Genomic DNA, 17678 nt, shown 5'->3' on the forward strand with positions numbered 1-17678 from the left:
ATAGTCCATCTTTTGGACCAGGGAAGGAAGTTTTCTAGTTACATCCTTCACTGATACCCCTGGTAACCAGCAGACCTCTCTGCAGAGCGGGTCCGATCTGCAGATGGGTCCCTCCATTCCTTTTAGAAGGGAATCCCCTGAGACAATCACTCTCCTCTTCTTATTAATGGAGGATGTTTTTATGTTTTTCTGAGGATGATGCAGCCTAGGGAAAGATTCTAGGCTGTGGGAGCCATCACCCTCATCCTCAGGGGTGGATTCCACCTGCAGCGCTTCATATTTCACCCCTTTGAGCTCTTCAAAAGGGTGGTCCTAGCAGCTCAGGAGAAAGCCATCCCCGTGGTCCGGAAAAAAAGCCGGCAGGGGAGAAAGCCAGCTTGGTTGAATAGAGAGATCTTGAGGGATATCAAGAAGAAGAGAAACGTTTATGGGCTCTGGAAGAAGGGACAGGCCTCTTGGGTGGACTACAGGAGGGAAGTGAGATTGTGTAGAGAAAAAATCAGAAGGGCTAAGGCTCAGCAAGAAATTGGATTGGCCAAGTCTGTGAAAGATAACAAAAAATCTTTCTACAAATATATAAATAATAAAAGGAGGACTAGGGAGACCATACAGTCCCTATTGGACACAGAAGGAACAACAGTGACAGGGGATGAGGAAAAGGCTGAGGTACTTAATGCCTTCTTTGCCTCAGTCTTTAGTTGTAAGGAGGGTCGTTCCGTCTGTGTACAAACCCAGGAGCTAGAGGAGCATAATGAGGCTCCTGTGATCCAAGAGGAGGTGGTCAGAGCCTTGCTAGCCCGACTAGACACCCACAAGTCTATGGGGCCGGATGGGATTCACCCAAGGGTATTGAAGGAGCTGGCAGATGTGCTGGCCAAACACCTTTCCATCATCTTCCAACAGTCCTGGAAGACTGGGGAAGTCCCACTGGACTGGAGGCTGGCTGATGTCGTGCCCATCTACAAGAAGGGTCGCAGGGAGGACCCAGGGAACTACAGGCCTGTCAGTCTGACCTCAGTGCCAGGGAAAGTCATGGAGCAGGTGATCTTGAGTGCTATCATGAAGCACATGCAAGAGAACTGGGTGATCAGGCCCAGTCAACATGGGTTCACAAAAGGCAGGTCTTGCCAGACTAACCTGATCGCCTTCTATGACAAAGTGACTTGGCTGCTGGATGAGGGAAAGGCTGTGGATGTGGTCTTCCTGGACTTCAGTAAAGCCTTTGACACAGTTTCTCACAGCATCCTGCTTGAGAAACTGTCAGCCTCTGGCCTGGACAGGTGCACACTCTCCTGGGTGGAAAACTGGTTGGATGGCCGGGCCCAGAGAATGGTGATAAATGGTGTGAAATCCAGCTGGAGGCCAGTGACAAGTGGGGTTCCCCAGGGCTCAGTGCTGGGTCCAGCCCTGTTCAATGCCTTTATCAATGACCTGGATGAAGGCATCGAGTGCACCCTTAGCAAGTTTGCGGACGACACTAAGCTGGGTGGAAGTGTCGATCTGCTGGAGGGTAGAGAAGCTCTGCAAAGGGATCTGGACAGGCTGGACCGCTGGGCAGAGTCCAACGGCATGAGGTTTAACAAGGCCAAATGCCGGGTCCTGTACTTGGGGCACAACAACCCTATGCAGTGCTACAGACTAGGAGAAGTCTGGCTAGAAAGCTGCCTGGAGGAGAAAGACCTGGGAGTGTTGGTTGACAACCGACTGAATATGAGCCAGCAGTGTGCCCAGGTGGCCAAGAAGGCCAATGGCATCTTGGCTTGGATCAGAAATGGCGTGACCAGCAGGTCCAGGGAGGTTATCATCCCTCTGTACTCAGCACTGGTGAGACCGCTCCTCGAATCCTGTGTTCATTTCTGGGCCCCTCACCACAAGAAGGATGTTGAGGCTCTGGAACGAGTCCAGAGAAGAGCAACAAAGCTGGTGAAGGGGCTGGAGAACAGGCCTTATGAGGAGCGGCTAAGAGAGCTGGGGTTGTTTAGCCTGGAGAAGAGGAGGCTGAGGGGTGACCTCATTGCTCTCTACAACTACCTGAAAGGAGGTTGTAGAGAGGAGGGTGCTGGCCTCTTCTTCCAAGTGACAGGGGACAGGACAAGAGGGAATGGCCTCAAGCTCTGCCAGGGGAGGTTTAGACTAGACGTTAGGAAAAAATTCTTTACAGAAAGGGTCATTGGGCACTGGAACAGGCTGCCCAGGGAGGTGGTTGATTCACCTTCCCTGGAGGTGTTTAAGGCACGGGTGGATGAGGTGCTGAGGGATATGGTTTAGTGTTTGATAGGAACGGTTGGACTCGATGATCCGGTGGGTCTCTTCCAACCTGGTTATTCTGTGATTCTGTGATATTTGTTCTTCAGGGGGATCTGGGTTTTTGTTGTCTGGGTGAGGGGAGCAGGTTTCCTTCATCAGGCAGGAACTTGCTGCCATTCCTCATCTCTTGTTCCCCCAACCTTGCAGTTTGCAGGTGGGTGGTGTTTGGACACACCAGCTCCAGCAGGCTGCTGAGTTAGTGAGAGGGCCCTGCTCCACTGGTCTATCTCCCTCTCACATTCCCTGATATTCCTCAGCCTCTTTACCTCCTCCCTTAACTCCTCCTTCACGCAAAGGAGTTCCCCCACACGAGCACAGCTTCCACAAGTGGAGCCAGTACCAGATGTATGAGCCGGTGTGGGAGGGGGGCACTGCCTGCAGCCCAGGGTCTGGGTGCTGCATGCACCCACTGTGGCTCTGCCTGGGTGGCAGCATCCATCCTGCTTGCTGCAACACCCAGTGCAGCTTTAATCTTCTGCCCGGGGGGCACCATGGTCCTCGGTGTCTTCTGGCTAGTCTCTAGTCCTTCTCTGCACCCTGCCTGCTCAAACTGCCCCGTGACAAAACGCACCCCACACCTCTTTGCCACACTCCTCTTCGCCGTGTTCTCAAGGGACCGTTTAAATCTCCCGTCAGGCACCGCGCGGGATCGGCCGTTGCCGGGTGTCAGGAGACCAGCGCCGCTCGCCCCGCTCCCTCCTGGGTTTTCCTGGGCTTTTCCCGGCTCAGGGAAACTCCCCACTGCCTCAAATGTCCACCCCACCGCAGAACTCACCGTTCTGCGCTGGATGCTGCCAAAGAAGTTTTAGTTTTAAGACAATATTTCTGATCCTTGCAAGTCCGCATCTGAGTGCAATTTGAAGAACTGAAGATAACAGAGAGCATCAGAAAAGCAAAGATGTTGAGAAATTGTGTGTGGACATCACCATGGATTATTCCATGTATTGTTTATACCCTTATTCTTCTACACAGTAGAAAAAATAATTTTAAGAATTACATGGGTAAATATGAATAACACATTAAAACATTTTCAAGAAAAAAGTAATTTCCTCAAATTTTGGTTTTGGGGCTTTTTTGTGGGTTTTGTTTGTTTGCTTTTAAATTATGTTTTCTAGTTTATTTATATAATCCTTCACTAATAATTCTTCCTAGACTAACTCAAAAATTCAGGCTGTTCAGATTCCAACAGAAGAAGTTACTGTTTCATGTCAGACTGCTGTAATAGATTTTTCTAAACACTTCAAGTATTTTGAGAAAACATTTACACTTATAAAGAGTATGCCATGACTAATGATATGCTGCAATATCAGCAAATCATCATTAGAATAATGTCATTATATTCAAAACTCTGCTTCTAGTCTGATGAAGATTGTTCACAGATGGTAGAGAGTGGATAGCTCATGTTTCTTCAGGGTTATGTCTACATCTGATGCTGAATCATTGCAAGAAGGGGATGGGAGAATGGCTTCCTCTTTTTGAGGCAAATGACATTATACACTGGACAGAAGAGATTCCTGAAAAAATTATGGACATTTTTCTCAACATAAATCCCTACAGAAGAAGGCCTCCAATGGACTGCTTTAAGCAAAAACTCAGCAGTGCTCCATTCTCATCTTCCTTGAACTGTGGGACCCTTCACCATTTCTGAACTTGCTGAACTCCCTTCTGTTCTTCATTTTTGTTTCAGTCCCAGATTGCCCTCTATATCAATATATGAAGTCATCCTGGAAAAAAACAGTTCAGCACTGAGAATGGATAGGAAAATATTTAACCTCACCTTATAATGCTAGGTCATTCTTTCTTGGTCCTTGACAACTGCAGTGTTGTCCCAGCAACGTGCATCCAGAATGCTGATGCAAAGATGAACCTTTCCCTATCCTGTCACTCAAAAACACATGCTTGTTATGTAGTGTCCCACATGTATGCCATCATCTCCACATCCAGAACTACAAGATTCTTTCCCACTCCTAATCATAGAACTTTTATGCGCACTTATCTAAGCCAGTTACAAACCCTGATAGGCCAACAAGGCATCAATTTGCAGTTTTGCTTTCCCTCATGCTACCACTCATTCCCAAGAGAAATTCCCCTCAAGTGTCTTCAGAAATGCTGTGTTTGAAGAGGCACCAAAAGTATCCCATACCCAAACTGAAGTCTGACCACCTTCTCATTTGATGCAGGTTTAAAGAAACCCTACATACATCTTCTCAGCAATCTCTTTGAGTAATTATAGACAATATTAATCTATCTTACTTCACAGTTTGGGCAGTGAAGATTTAGCTGAAAAATGTCTACTTTTCAGGCATATAATTAGATTCCAACTTCAACTACCTATATGAATATGAATGGATAGCTTTTCTCCTATTCATTTATTCTTGAACCTCATCCTTCTTGCATGACCAATAAAGATGTTCATCATGATCTCCCATGCAGTGTGAGAATCTAATTCCCACAGAATGGACTGAGACCAGAAACTCATTTCATATGCTGCATGCCTATTCTAATGTAATGATGATTATGAACACATAATCAACTTAAAAATATTATAAATGATATAGTAAAAGTATGCAAAGCAACCAGAGAGTCTCTTGCCTTGGTAAATAAAAGGATCACAATATAATGCACTTCCCTTCAAACAGTAAACTTATTTTAATACTAAATACATTCTGATACTTTCTCAGAATGGAGGATATGTCCTCATCTTTAAAAAAGCAGCAGCTTGTATTCTTGCACTCAGGAACTGATTCTAATAAATATAAGAAATATGTCTGAAATGAAAACACATCTTAAATCACTTATACAATAGAAAGGTCCAAGACCCACTGGATTTATATATGATGTGTCTTAGAGTTCCATGTCATCATTTTTCTGCACCAGTACCAATTCCACTCTCACCTTCCTCCCGCCCTTTGTTTGTGCCTGTACACTAAACTTATCCAATTGTCTTGTGAGCTGAGTCTGATTGAGGATAAGACAAGGAAGAAGGAGAGAAGCAGTAAGTAATTTTTATGACCAAACTAGCTCATCATATGGCCACACAGTCAGACTGTCCCACCTGAAGAATGGGATAGGCAGAGGCCAGCATGCAAGTCAATATTACTGGCAAAAGAAACAAAGTACACCCATCTATACATATATAAAACAACCATTTGCAGACACAAAGAGTGTTTTAAAAATCAAGTTATTGATATTGAAAAGCTATACACAGCAAAATCCTTCAAAATCTACTCCAAAATATGCAAATTTTTTTGGCAGACCTGTACCTTACACCATTAGTTGCAAGAGCTACTCAATATTTACTTTTCTACAGATGGTTTGATGTCATGAAACTGGTGTATGCGGACAGTACTTCCAATTCCTGTCTTAACTACTCTACACCTGTTCTTCAGCTCCCTGTACACTGTGCAATAAGTGCACATTTGCAGGTATGCTCAAGTATTTTTGTATCTTTGGGAGGGTTATTCCAATTCAAAGTTTCTAGGGGCACTCTTTCAACCCAGTTCCTTGCAAACTTATTTCTTTTTCAAGAGCAGGACTAGGAATTTACTATTCGGAGATTTATATTCCTTTGTTAAATTAGACACAAAAATTCGTATGGCACAGTTACCTGCAAGCTGTATTATTCACCTAAACGTGTCAACAATCCCAATTCATCTTTTGACCTAATGAAAATATATTGGGGATTTTATCTGTCGTGGCTTTACTTTAATTGAAACAGAAATCCATTTTTAAAAAAGTATGCTTACTGTACAGATTCTTGATGTCACCTTTTTATAAAATACTTTTTTTTTCAAAAAAGGAGTCATTCTAGATAGATTTATTTATAAATCCTTAACAAGACTTTACAATTCCTTTTCAGATAATCTTAATTTCTTTTTTCTTTTCACCATTATTTCCTCCCATGGCAGTGACTCAAAGAGAACAGACAAATGCAGCTTTTTCCAAGATTTTCATTTTCTCATTTTAATTTCTTTATATGGTCACTTGGATTTTGCAGCAATAAATATTTACTACCCAACTTGTTATTAGTATGATCATTCTAACTATGCGATGATTAAAGCAAACACTACCTGCTAAATATTTACATTGAACGCACTTGCAATTGTATGAAATATTTTCACTCTTCACATCTAGCTAGGATGTGGATCTACTTACGATATAAAGAAATAATAAAAAAAATTAAATAAAAATAATCTGTATTTACATTATTGTTTATTCGAAATCATCTCCCTAACAGCTATGAAGATATTCTTTATATTCAGAAAGGGATTTACTACGAGATGTGTAAATAGGAATTATTTATACATTGTTCTAAAGATGACAAAACTAATATTTCCTAATAATCAGTTTAATAATGTCCTCCTCTCCTGCAAATGTGTTCAGAACTGAAATATGACAAATAATTTCTCTGTTCCCATAAAAGCCACAGTTCTAAAGGAAGCAACCAATACTCAAAATAGCAGAGTCCAGCTCCAACACAATCTTCAAATGTCAGGGAATACGCCTTGGATGAGAAGTATTTGCAGTGAGGGGATTGCAAATATTGAGGTCATTAAGGTTACCATGCTCTCAAAACAGGGTAAGAATCCATATTTTGTCTATTTGATGCAGTAATTTGAAGATAAATAATTTCAGAAACAGTTTCTTGAGGAACCAAAAAATCTACTCCCAATTTAACCTTGCTATAGATGTCCCTGTACACAGATTTGTATCAGTTGATCTTTAAAATGTGAGATTGGTTAATTAATTCAAGAGGCTTGACCAGGGTGAGAACGGGACAGTCTGCAAAGATCACTTCCATTTTCACTTTCTGCTTCAGTCTTATTTTTTAGTAACTAGTGCTGGAGGCATTATCCATTTGAAGCTGTTAGCTGATATAGTGCACACTTTGAAGCTAAGCCTCCTCACGTGTCACTGTTCGACACAATTTTTCAGATTGTTAGCAATGGTATCTAAAATAATACACACTGATAAGTTAAAAGGGTTTCCAAAAAGAAACTCTTTTCCCCTAAACTAGCAGAAGCTACAAAAGGCATGAACTATGGCAAAATAGCATGAAGATACTGTTCCCTACAGAAAACAAAATGCAAAGAAGTAATTAAGTCCTGGAATTAAGCTTGTCATATATGCAGCCAACTCAGACCATAAAGCATTAACAGGATCAGAAAGTGCAGTTTCTATAGCGCTCCAGCTTCCTTGCATGATTAAGGGCCTCCACAGGTGCTGACAAACCTGGACATTCTCCTGCAATGGTTATTTATCTTTAAGGTACCTGAGGCATCAAGACAACATTGTTTATCAAAAAATTATTTCCAGACATAAAAAACACAGCAGAGAAGAAACTGGCAGGGTAACAGATATTAGCTCAGAAAGATCATATTTTAGACAAAAGTGCATCTAAGAAAGCAATAATTTTAAATACAAAACAGCACAGTAAAGTGCTGAAATAGTTTTGGCTCTGCTACAGTAAAAAACGCCACTCATGGAACAAACAGGAGATTTCACATACAGTCTTTAATGGAAAGAGTCCTTTAAATAATGTTTATATACACAATGACACAATCAAAGTTTAATTTCTTACTGCAACTTCAGAAGAATAAGTGGAGCTTCTCATGAAGAATCGGTAACTTTCAGCATTTCCTCAAAGGTATGTGACATGATAGGAATGTAGGTAAGGATTTTTCAGAAACTTAATTACAAAAGGTACATTAAATAGAACAATTATATGATTTACGATATGATAGCTACAAAGCTATTACTCCTTAAAATAAGAAAAATTGAACAGGTTAAGGACTGCAGAACAGGAATTGCAACTCTGCCCTCACATAACACATAACAGTTAATAAAGAAGCTTTTACATAAAAGACTACCCATGGCTGCAATCTATTGGTTTAAGCAGTTGCAAAGAATGGAGTAACGGGATAGTGCAAGATTAAAAGTAATAGCAAATCAAAATCCAAGCAAAACAAAAAATAAATGTCCCATCAGCTTTTGATAAGAGTAGTTTAAAAACATCTTTTCTTCCTTAAGCAAAATATGTTGAAAGCAGGAGAACTGTGTTTGTATCCAAGTATTACTTGTCTGTTTTTCAGAACAACTAAGCCTGTATAAAGTGCACTGGACTAAGTTCTTAGGGGCTGAGACTGTTCTTGGTCTGTTTACTTACAGCAAAGAGTAACTGAGGCCAGACCTTAACCAGGACATCAGGGTAATACGTAATACTGGATCAGTGTCGTGCAGACAGTAAATACAAACAGGCAAGACGCTGCCATGTTAACATACCTCTTGTATGGAGCGAGCTGCTGGCTTGTCTTGATGATTGGCCAGTATTAAAAACGGCAAAGTACATAACTGTGGGTGCTGGAGAGCAGAATGCAGTTCATTCCTAGCAGTTTCTAGATCATCTTCAGAGGAGGCACTGTCTAATACATATATTACCCCTTGGGATCCTTGGTAGTAACGACTCCAATATTTCCTGATATTGTCAGCCCCTTTCAAGACAATAAGAAGAACTAATTAAAAAAAGTATAGTTAAACAGATATAACACTATTATCTGAAAATAACTCTTCTACTTAGAAGAAAGCAATAGACTAAATTTTCTTTCCTAAATATATATCTTTGAAAGAATGAAAAGGAAAAAAAGCAATCATAAATCCAACACACACACAAACTGCTGCGGCGGGAGGGACCAAGCGATCAAATCAATATGATTGATAAAGCAAGGCCGTCTTTATTCAGAACAAATCAGGTTATATACTTTTCTTCTACTTGATTACATCATTGTATTATAATTTCATTGGTTGATCAAACACACAATTATATGTTCCATGGTTACATGCATATTGAATATCCATCCCCCCTTATGCTAATATATCACTACCTGTCACACGCTATTTTACTCTTAACATCTTGTGCGACCACTATGACCAAAAACGCAGCATACTGTTATGGTTTCTGCATCCATGAACACGCTACCTTATCTATAGCTACACTTAATGTTCTACCAGGGAATTGCTTGTACAGCCAACCGCTCCCAACTATTGTTCAGCTAGGAGCCTGTTTGTACAATTCCTCCAAAGGAATATGTCCTTGCTCGTTTAACCATTTCTCAACAACAAACGTCAAACTAAAATTGTTTAAATAAGGAAGGAATTTGACTCAATGCAGTTCTTTATTCCTGAAAGTTTCGGCTCCATTAATGAGTACTGGCAGAACTACCATGCTTCCGGTGCCACCTAGCCTAACTCTATACCTTCTCACTGAAATATTGTGATATTAATATATAAACCTTTGCCCACTCATTTTTCCTTAGCCCTGCAGCCATAACTTGTAGCTTCTGTCATGGCAGTTGCTCATTTCTGAGCATGATAAGGTCTTCCAGTTAATCTCCAAACTTCATAACTGGAAAAAAAGGTATCAGGAAAGTCTATTAAAGTTGCAATTAGACACTCAATGAGGAGAATGGTGATATAATAGTGAGTTGAACAGTGACAATGTGCAAAGGCATTCATTTCAACTACCTTTGCTCTATCAAGCACACTAAGGATTCTGGAAGAGACCAATAGTACACACATGAGTGACTATATGCCACAGTAATTTTCAGGACATGGTTCAGCAGCACTCAGCCATCTCAACAGAAGCCAAGCAATAAGGTTATCTGTAGAAAGCTTTTGTTTCCCCTGGAGAGCAGCATATGTTTTTAACAGTGAGATAGAAAAAAAAAGATTAAAATACGTATTTGACAACTGACAAACTGTCTAAACTATGATTTGGATATGGGCTATTCTTTGTATGTCTGAATCTGGCACTACACTCATGGGGACTAACATTAAGAAGTGAACAGCAGTAGCAACACTCTAGCAGAAAGTTTGACATGTCTGCAAGACAGTGGTTTGCAGAAATGTGCTGAAAGTATCCTTTACAGACATAATTCTTACTCTGAGATAGAGAGAAGTGACCTTTAATGTAGAAACAAATACAAAGTGCTAATAATAATGGATCTCCATTTTTTAGTGGAACAAAACAACTACACAGAATTTCTGAACAAAATGTAGGCACAAAATGAGAATTTAATGCAACATAATCTTCACCTAACACAATTTAGGTGGTTAATGAATATTGTGGACATACATGTTTTCCTATAGAGGATATTGAAATCAGACCTGAACAGTGTTTTCCTGCAAGAGATCTAAAGAGATGGTTAAAGGTAAATGGTCATGGGATTTAGTCAAGACCTTGTTTAACTTCTCTATTAATTTAACCAGGCTCAAAGTAACAACACACAAATAGTACAGGTTTTTCATTTATTTTATCAACTTCTGAAGATCAATGTTACTTATACAGAAGAGGGATTGCATTGAAAGCTAATTCTATGTTTCTGCACCACCACAATATCTATCAATTGTACTTGTAAAGAATTTCATAGTATCTGTTAGATGTCCCAGCCTTTCCAAACAGCTGTCTATGTCAGAACCAAGTTGAGCCAGTTTCCAGAGGGACACTATTTACATAGCCACACACAGCAGTGTCACAAGCTAATGAAGGATCACATTACTTTAAAAACTTGTAGAGAACAATTTTCAATGAACTGAAAGACCAACATCACTGTGATTAGCTCTTTGAAGGCCTATTTTTTTCCCTAGCAATATAACTTCTATCTTATCTACTCTAAGCTTCAGCCAGCTACTTTTCAACCACATGTTGCTGCCAAACCCTCAGCCTTATCTCTGTAACTGTAGTATTTCTAAGAAGAAAAAAAAGCATGGTAAACTGCAAGAGCATGTGAACTCCTGCATCCAGGCACATGGAAGAAAGCAGCACACAGATCCCTACATGAGACACTGGAGACAGAAAAGCAATATGCTGATTTGTTGACCTTATAGCCCTGTCTTTTTGGTTCAAGTTCTTTAGCTGGTGTGGGAAAATAACAGAAAATGGAGGAAATGAGAACCCCAGGTTTCCCCCAACTTTCCCTAAGATCTAATATTAAGCAGTTTTAGTGTAAAATGCTGTTTCTGCTCCCAGGAAAGGAATGTGGTTGCCATGGAAGAGGCCTGCTCTGACAATGTGGAATGTTCTACATCCCTGAAATGGAGAATGGGGTGCTGCTCAAGGTGGCACAGCCAATCTCTGCTATCAGGGATGGACATGGAATTGCAAAAATAACTGCATAGCTGCTATCAAGGAAGATGGGTCACAACTGCTGTCTCAGCAACCATGGTGAAATCGAGTCCTTTAGATGAACTTTGCTCATTATAATGTCATTATAATACTAAAACACACCTCTATCCCAACAGCTACCTGCCTCCAAGGGACAACAACTCCCACTGGGCATGTGCTCCTAAATTTTTATTGCTATACCTTTAAACATGAAGCAAGAGACTCTTACACCATTCAGAAGTAATAGAATGCATGACTGAAGTCACTCAAGCTCCACCTAAAAGTAAAGAAACCTTATAAAAATGAAACAAAAAGGGGGAAGTATAGGGAAGACCTCCACTGGAATGTCTGGGATCAGCTGATGGACTGGACCCTGTCTTCTCTCCCATAGGGACATGTATTGGATAGGAACTCTGTGATATGTGCGCTTATCTACTAACATCACACTAGCTGTTAGTGTTTATCGAAGCTTGAGGTTTGACTGTATATTGCTCTAAACCTAGTTTCACAGTCAGTATCTTATCACCAGCTATTTGAATCCTTATCCTGTCACAAATCTATATAATAAAATTTGTTCGTGGACATATACAAGTTTCCAGAAACTTTAATAATTGATAGTCTCTTTTATAAATCTCAGTTGGCAAGGAGCGTAATGGCGGCACTAGTAAGTTCTGTGGCTGAGCATGTGTGGGAACCATGGTAGATGTAAACGGCCCTTAGGGTACGAGAGCAACCAGGAGTGCAGCAAACAGGGCAGGCAAACAGAGCATGGTGCAGCAGGGCATGCAGGGAAGGTGTACAGGCGGGGCGCTGGAACTCAGTCAGAAGTCCATCCAACAGAAAACAAAAGCCTTTCCAACTCTGCACCAGCTGTGACTGATGCAGCCTCCCAGACAGAGCCCCAGTGGGTGCATGCTGCCACCCAGACTGCAGGCTGCAGGGCGTGCCCCCCTCTTGCACTGGTGTCGGACACCAGTGGGGAATTCACCTGTGGGAGGTGTGCTCGGATGGAGGAACTCCTCCGCTTGGTGATGGAACTCAGAGAGGAGGTGAGCAGGCTGAGGACCATCAGGGATTGTGAGAGGGAGATTGTCCTCTGGAATAACACCCTGTGCTTCCTGTCTCAGACCCGACGGGCAGGCATGCTTTGCATGACAGAGGATGCCCCATCCTTTCTCCATCCAGCTGAACAGAGAAATTCAGGAGATGGAGAGGAATGGCAGCAGGTTCCTACCCAGTGCAAAGGTGTGTCTGCCCTGTGACAACCTCAGCCTCCCAGGTTCCCTTGCACAACAGATACAAAGCTCTGCAAGTGGAACCCAACCTTAACGTGGATGATGTTTCTCACAGCCTAGAAACATTCCCTAGGTTAAGACACCCTAGGCCCTCCATCAAAAAGGCTTCTGTAAAGAAGAAAAGATGGGTTGTCGTCACAGGGGACTCCCTTCTGAAGGGAACAGAAGGCCCAATCTGCAGACCAGACCCGTTTCATAGGAAAGTGCTGCCTACCTGGGGCCTCGGTTAGAGATGTGCAAAGAAAACTTCCAACTCTGGTCAGACCCACAGATTATTATCCACTATTGAGTTTCCAAGTAGGCAGCAATGAAACCCCAACAAGAAACCTGAGGGCAATTAAGAGGAACTGCAGGGCCTTGAGACGAATGGTGGAGGGATTGGGTGCACTGGTAGTTTTCTCCTCTGTCATTCCTATTGCAGGGAATGATGAGAGAAGGAGTAGGAAGAGACAAGAAATAAATACCTCGCTCAGAACACGGTGTGAGGAGCAAAACTTTGGGTTCTTTGACTGTGGGTTGGCCTAAATAACACCAGGCTTGTTGGCAAATGATGGAGCACACCTGCCCCCAAGGGGCAGAAAGGATGCTTACCAAGAAGCTAGCAGGGCTCATCGATAGAGCTTTAAATTAGAGGTGAAGGAGGAGGGGAAAAAAAACAGGCTTCCTAGAAAAAAGCCTGGGAAAGGCACTCCAGTGTCTGAGGGACAGGGTGTCAGCGAAGTCCTTTGGTCTGCTACATCAGAGGAAGTGGGAGATAGGACTCCAAGTGGCAGCACAGATGCAAAGGTTATTGATGGGTAAGAAACAACAGCGAGGGGTCACATAGGAATTAAGACTATTCCCCTCAGGAGCATGGTGGGATCAACAGCCCAACTGAAGTGCATCTACACCAATGCATGCAGCATGAACAACAAACACGAGGAACTAAAAGTCATTGTACAGCAAGAAAACTATGATATAATTGACATCACAGAAAGTTGGTGGGATGACTCGCATAACTGCAGTGCTGCCATGGGTGGCTATAAACTCTTCAGGTGGGATAGGTGAGGAAGGAGAGGTGGTGGGGTAGCTCTCTACATTAGAGTAGTTTGATTACCTCGAGCTCCGTGATGGTGATGATAGGGCTAAGAGTCTATGGGTAAAAATCAGCAGAGCGCCCAATAAGGCAGATATAGAATCACAGAATCATAGAATAACCAGGTTGGAAGAGACCCACCAGATCATCAAGTCCAACCATTCCTATCAAACGCTAAACCATGCCCCTTAGCACCTCGTCCACCCATGCCTTAAACACCTCCAGGGAAGGGGACTCAACCATCTCCCTGGGCAGCCTGTTCCAGTGCCCAATGACCCTTTCTGTGAAAAATTTTTTCCTAATGTACAGCCGAAGCCTCCCCTGGCAGAGCTTGAGGCCATTCCCTCTTGTCCTGTCCCCCATCACTTGGGAGAAGAGGCCAGCACCCTCCTCTCTACAACCTCCTTTCAGGTAGTGTTAGAGAGCAATGAGGTCTCCCCTCAGCCTCCTCTTCTCCAGGCTAAACAACCCCAGCTCTCTCAGCTGTTCCTCATAAGGCCTGTTCTCCAGCCCCTTCACCAGCTTTGTTGCTCTTCTCTGGACTCACTCCAGAACCTCAACATCCTTCTTGTGGTGAGGGGCCCAGAACTAAACACTGTACTCGAGGAGCGGTCTCACCAGTGCCGAGTACAGAGGGAGAATAACCTCCCTGGACCTGCTGGTCACACCGTTTCTGAAACAAGCCAAGATGCCATTGGCCTTCTTGGCCACCTGGGCACACTGCTGGCTCATATTCAGTCAGCTGTCAACCAACACCCCCAGGTCCCTCTCCGCCAGGCAGCTTTCTAGCCAGACTTCTCCTAGTCTGTAGCACTGCATAGGGTTGTTGTGCCCCAAGTGCAGGACCCGGCATTTGGCCTTGTTAAACCTCATGCCATTGGACTCAGCCCAGTGGTCCAGCCTGTTCAGATCCCTTTGCAGAGCCTCCCTACCCGCCAGCAGATCGACACTTCCACCCAGCTTAGTGTCCTCTGCAAACTTGCTAAGGGTGCACTCAATGCCTTCATCCAGGTCATTGATAAAGACATTGAACAGGGCTGGACCCAGCACTGAGCCCTGGGGAACCCCACTTGTCACTGGCCTCCAGCTGCATTTCACACCATTTATCACCATTCTCTGGGCCCGGCCATCCAACCAGTTTTCCACCCAGGAGAGTGTGCGCCTGTCCAGCCCAGAGGCTGACAGTTTCTGAAACAGAATGCTGTGAGAAACTGTGTCAAAGGCTTTACTGAAGTCCAGGAAGACCACATCCACAGCCTTTCCCTCATCCAGCAGCCGAGTCACTTTGTCATAGAAGGTTTGTTTGGCAAGACCTGCCTTTTGTGAACCCGTGTTGACTGGGCCTGATCACCCGGTTCTCTTGCATGTGCTTCATGATAGCACTCAAGATCACCTGCTCCATGACTTTCCCTGGCACTGAGGTCAGACTGATACGCCTGTAGTTTCCTGGGTCCTCCCCGTGACTCTTCTTGTAGATGGGCACGACATCAGCCAGCCTCCAGTCCAGTGGGACTTCCCCAGTCTTCCAGGACTGTTGGAAGATGATGGAAAGGGGTTTGGCCAGTACATCTGCCAGCTCCTTCAATACCCTTGGATAGATCACATCTGGCCCCATAGACTTGTGGGTGTCTAGTCGGGCTAGCAAGGCTCTGACCACCTCCTCTTGGATCATGGGAGCCTCATTTTGCTCCTCTAGCTCCTGGGTTTGTACACAGATGGAACAACTTTCTTTACAATTAAAGATTGAGGCAAAGAAGGCATTAAGTACCTCAGCCTTGTTCTCATCCCCTCTCACTGTTGTTCCTAGTCCTCCTTTTATCATTTATATATTTATAGAAGGATTTTTTGTTATCTTTCACTGATTTTGCCAATCTGATTTCTAGCTAAGCCTTAGCCCTTCTGATATTTTCTCTACACAATCTCACTTCCCTCCTGTCGTCCACCCAAGACGCCTGTCCCCTCTTCCAGAGCCCATAAACATTTCTCTTCTTCTTGATATCACTCAAGATCTCACTGTTCAACCAAGCTGGTTTTCTCTCCTGCCAGCTTTTTTTCCGGAACATGGGGATGGCTTTCTCCTGAGCTGCTAGGATTTCCTTTTTGAAGAGCTCCCAACCCTCATGGGCTCCCTTGCCCTTTAGTACTGTCTCCCGTGAGACTTTGCTAACCAGCCTTCTGAAGAGTTCAAAGTCTGCCCTCTGGAAATTTAATGCTACTGTCCTTCTAACCACCCTCTTCACTTCACCTGGAACAGAAAACCCTATCATCTCATGATCACTTAGTCCTAGGTGTCCACCTACTGCCACATCCCCCACAAGGCCTTCTCTGTTCACAAATATCGTGGTGAGAGTCTGCTATAGACCACCCAGCAAATGATGAGATATTCTACAAGCAACTGGGAGAAGTCTCACGATCGCTAGCCCTTGTTCTTGTTGGAGACTTCAACCTACCAGACGTCTGCTGGAAATATAATACAGCAAAGAGCAAAGTCCAGGAGGTTCCTGGAGTGTGTGGAAGACAACTTCCTCACACAACTGGTGAGTGAGCCGACTAGGGAAGGCATCCTGCTGGACCTGTTGTTTGTGAGCTGAGAAGGTTATGTGAGAGATGTGACAGTTTGAGGACACCTGGGGCACAGTGACCACAAGATGACAGAATTCTCAATTCTAGGAAAGGTGAGGAGGGTGGTCAGCAGAATGCCTGCCTTGGACTTCCTGAGGGCAGACTCTAGACTGTTCAGAAGGCTGGTCGATAAAGTTCCATGGGAGACAGTCCTTAGGGGCAAAGGGGCCCAACAGGACTGGACACTCTTAAAGTGGGAAATCCTGGTGGCGCAAGAGCAGGCCATCCCCGAGTGCCAGAAAATGATCCAGGGGGGAGGAAAACTGTCTTTTCTGAGCAGAGAGATCTGGGTGGATCTCTACAAAAAGAGGAAATGCGATGAGCTTTGGCAGAAGGGGCAGGTGTTTCAGGAGGACTACAAGGATGAAGTGAGGTCATGCAGATAGAAAATCAGAAGGGCTGTAGTCAATAAGTACCCTCTCAAATGCCCCTTGGAAGCTGGTGAAAAAAAATTGAGTTATGTGCAGTTTAGTACACATTCAGAACAGGTTGCACAATGATGCACTCCTATAGATATGCAAAATGCAGAGCTGCAAATCTTCCTTTTAACTACAAATACGTCTGTTTGCATCTTCATTTGCAGCACTCTGAGGCTACCTTCAATTTCCTCCTTTTCAGTACTTTCAGGAGAACAGAACATAGCATTACAGAAAAAAATTCACTGAAAGCAATTTAAAGGTGTCAAATTTGTTAGTTGTCAAACTTGCAATAAGTCTCCATCGAGAGACCAACAAATGTCACACAGACCTTGCTTTAAGATAGTCTAGTCTGTGCATGAAAGCTCTTATTCACCTCAAACCGAAGGAGTAATGCATCACAGCTCCGGAGAAGTTATATTCTCAATCCAGGGAAGAACTTTTTTTCCTTCTCACCAAAAACAGTTAACCTGAGGCCATGAAAGAATGCAGGCTCCAAACCAGTTCTTGTACACTTCCAATATAATATCCACTCATATGAAGTAAAGACATCTATCTATTTTGAAGGTTATATAATTAAAGATGACAAGGATTATGCCAACTGCATCACAAAAATCTTCTTGCCTGAAAGACTGTCTCCCCCATTGGTGGAGGAATAAGAAGTAAGGGAAGGAAAAACACCCCACCGCCATCAACAACTCCTGCATATTTTTTAAAATTTTTAAATATACCCTACCCCCTCCCCCCAAAAAACAAAAAAGCTTTTGAAATAACTGTTTCTAAATCTATATAGGATTTACAAT

General features: G+C 43.2%; 1 protein-coding gene across 1 annotated transcript in view; it reads right to left on the reverse strand.

The window, feature by feature from the left end:
* LOC138733862 (ADP-ribosylation factor-like protein 15) overlaps positions 1-17678 on the reverse strand; it is a 52599-nt gene that overhangs the window by 14783 nt on the left and 20138 nt on the right. The window contains exon 4 of the mRNA XM_069881369.1: positions 8590-8798. Within this exon, the coding sequence (XP_069737470.1) occupies positions 8590-8798 (209 nt within the window). The remainder of the gene's footprint in view (positions 1-8589; positions 8799-17678) is intronic.

Source organism: Phaenicophaeus curvirostris, assembly GCF_032191515.1.
Source record: "Phaenicophaeus curvirostris isolate KB17595 chromosome Z unlocalized genomic scaffold, BPBGC_Pcur_1.0 scaffold_52, whole genome shotgun sequence".
Taxonomy (NCBI): domain Eukaryota; kingdom Metazoa; phylum Chordata; class Aves; order Cuculiformes; family Cuculidae; genus Phaenicophaeus; species Phaenicophaeus curvirostris.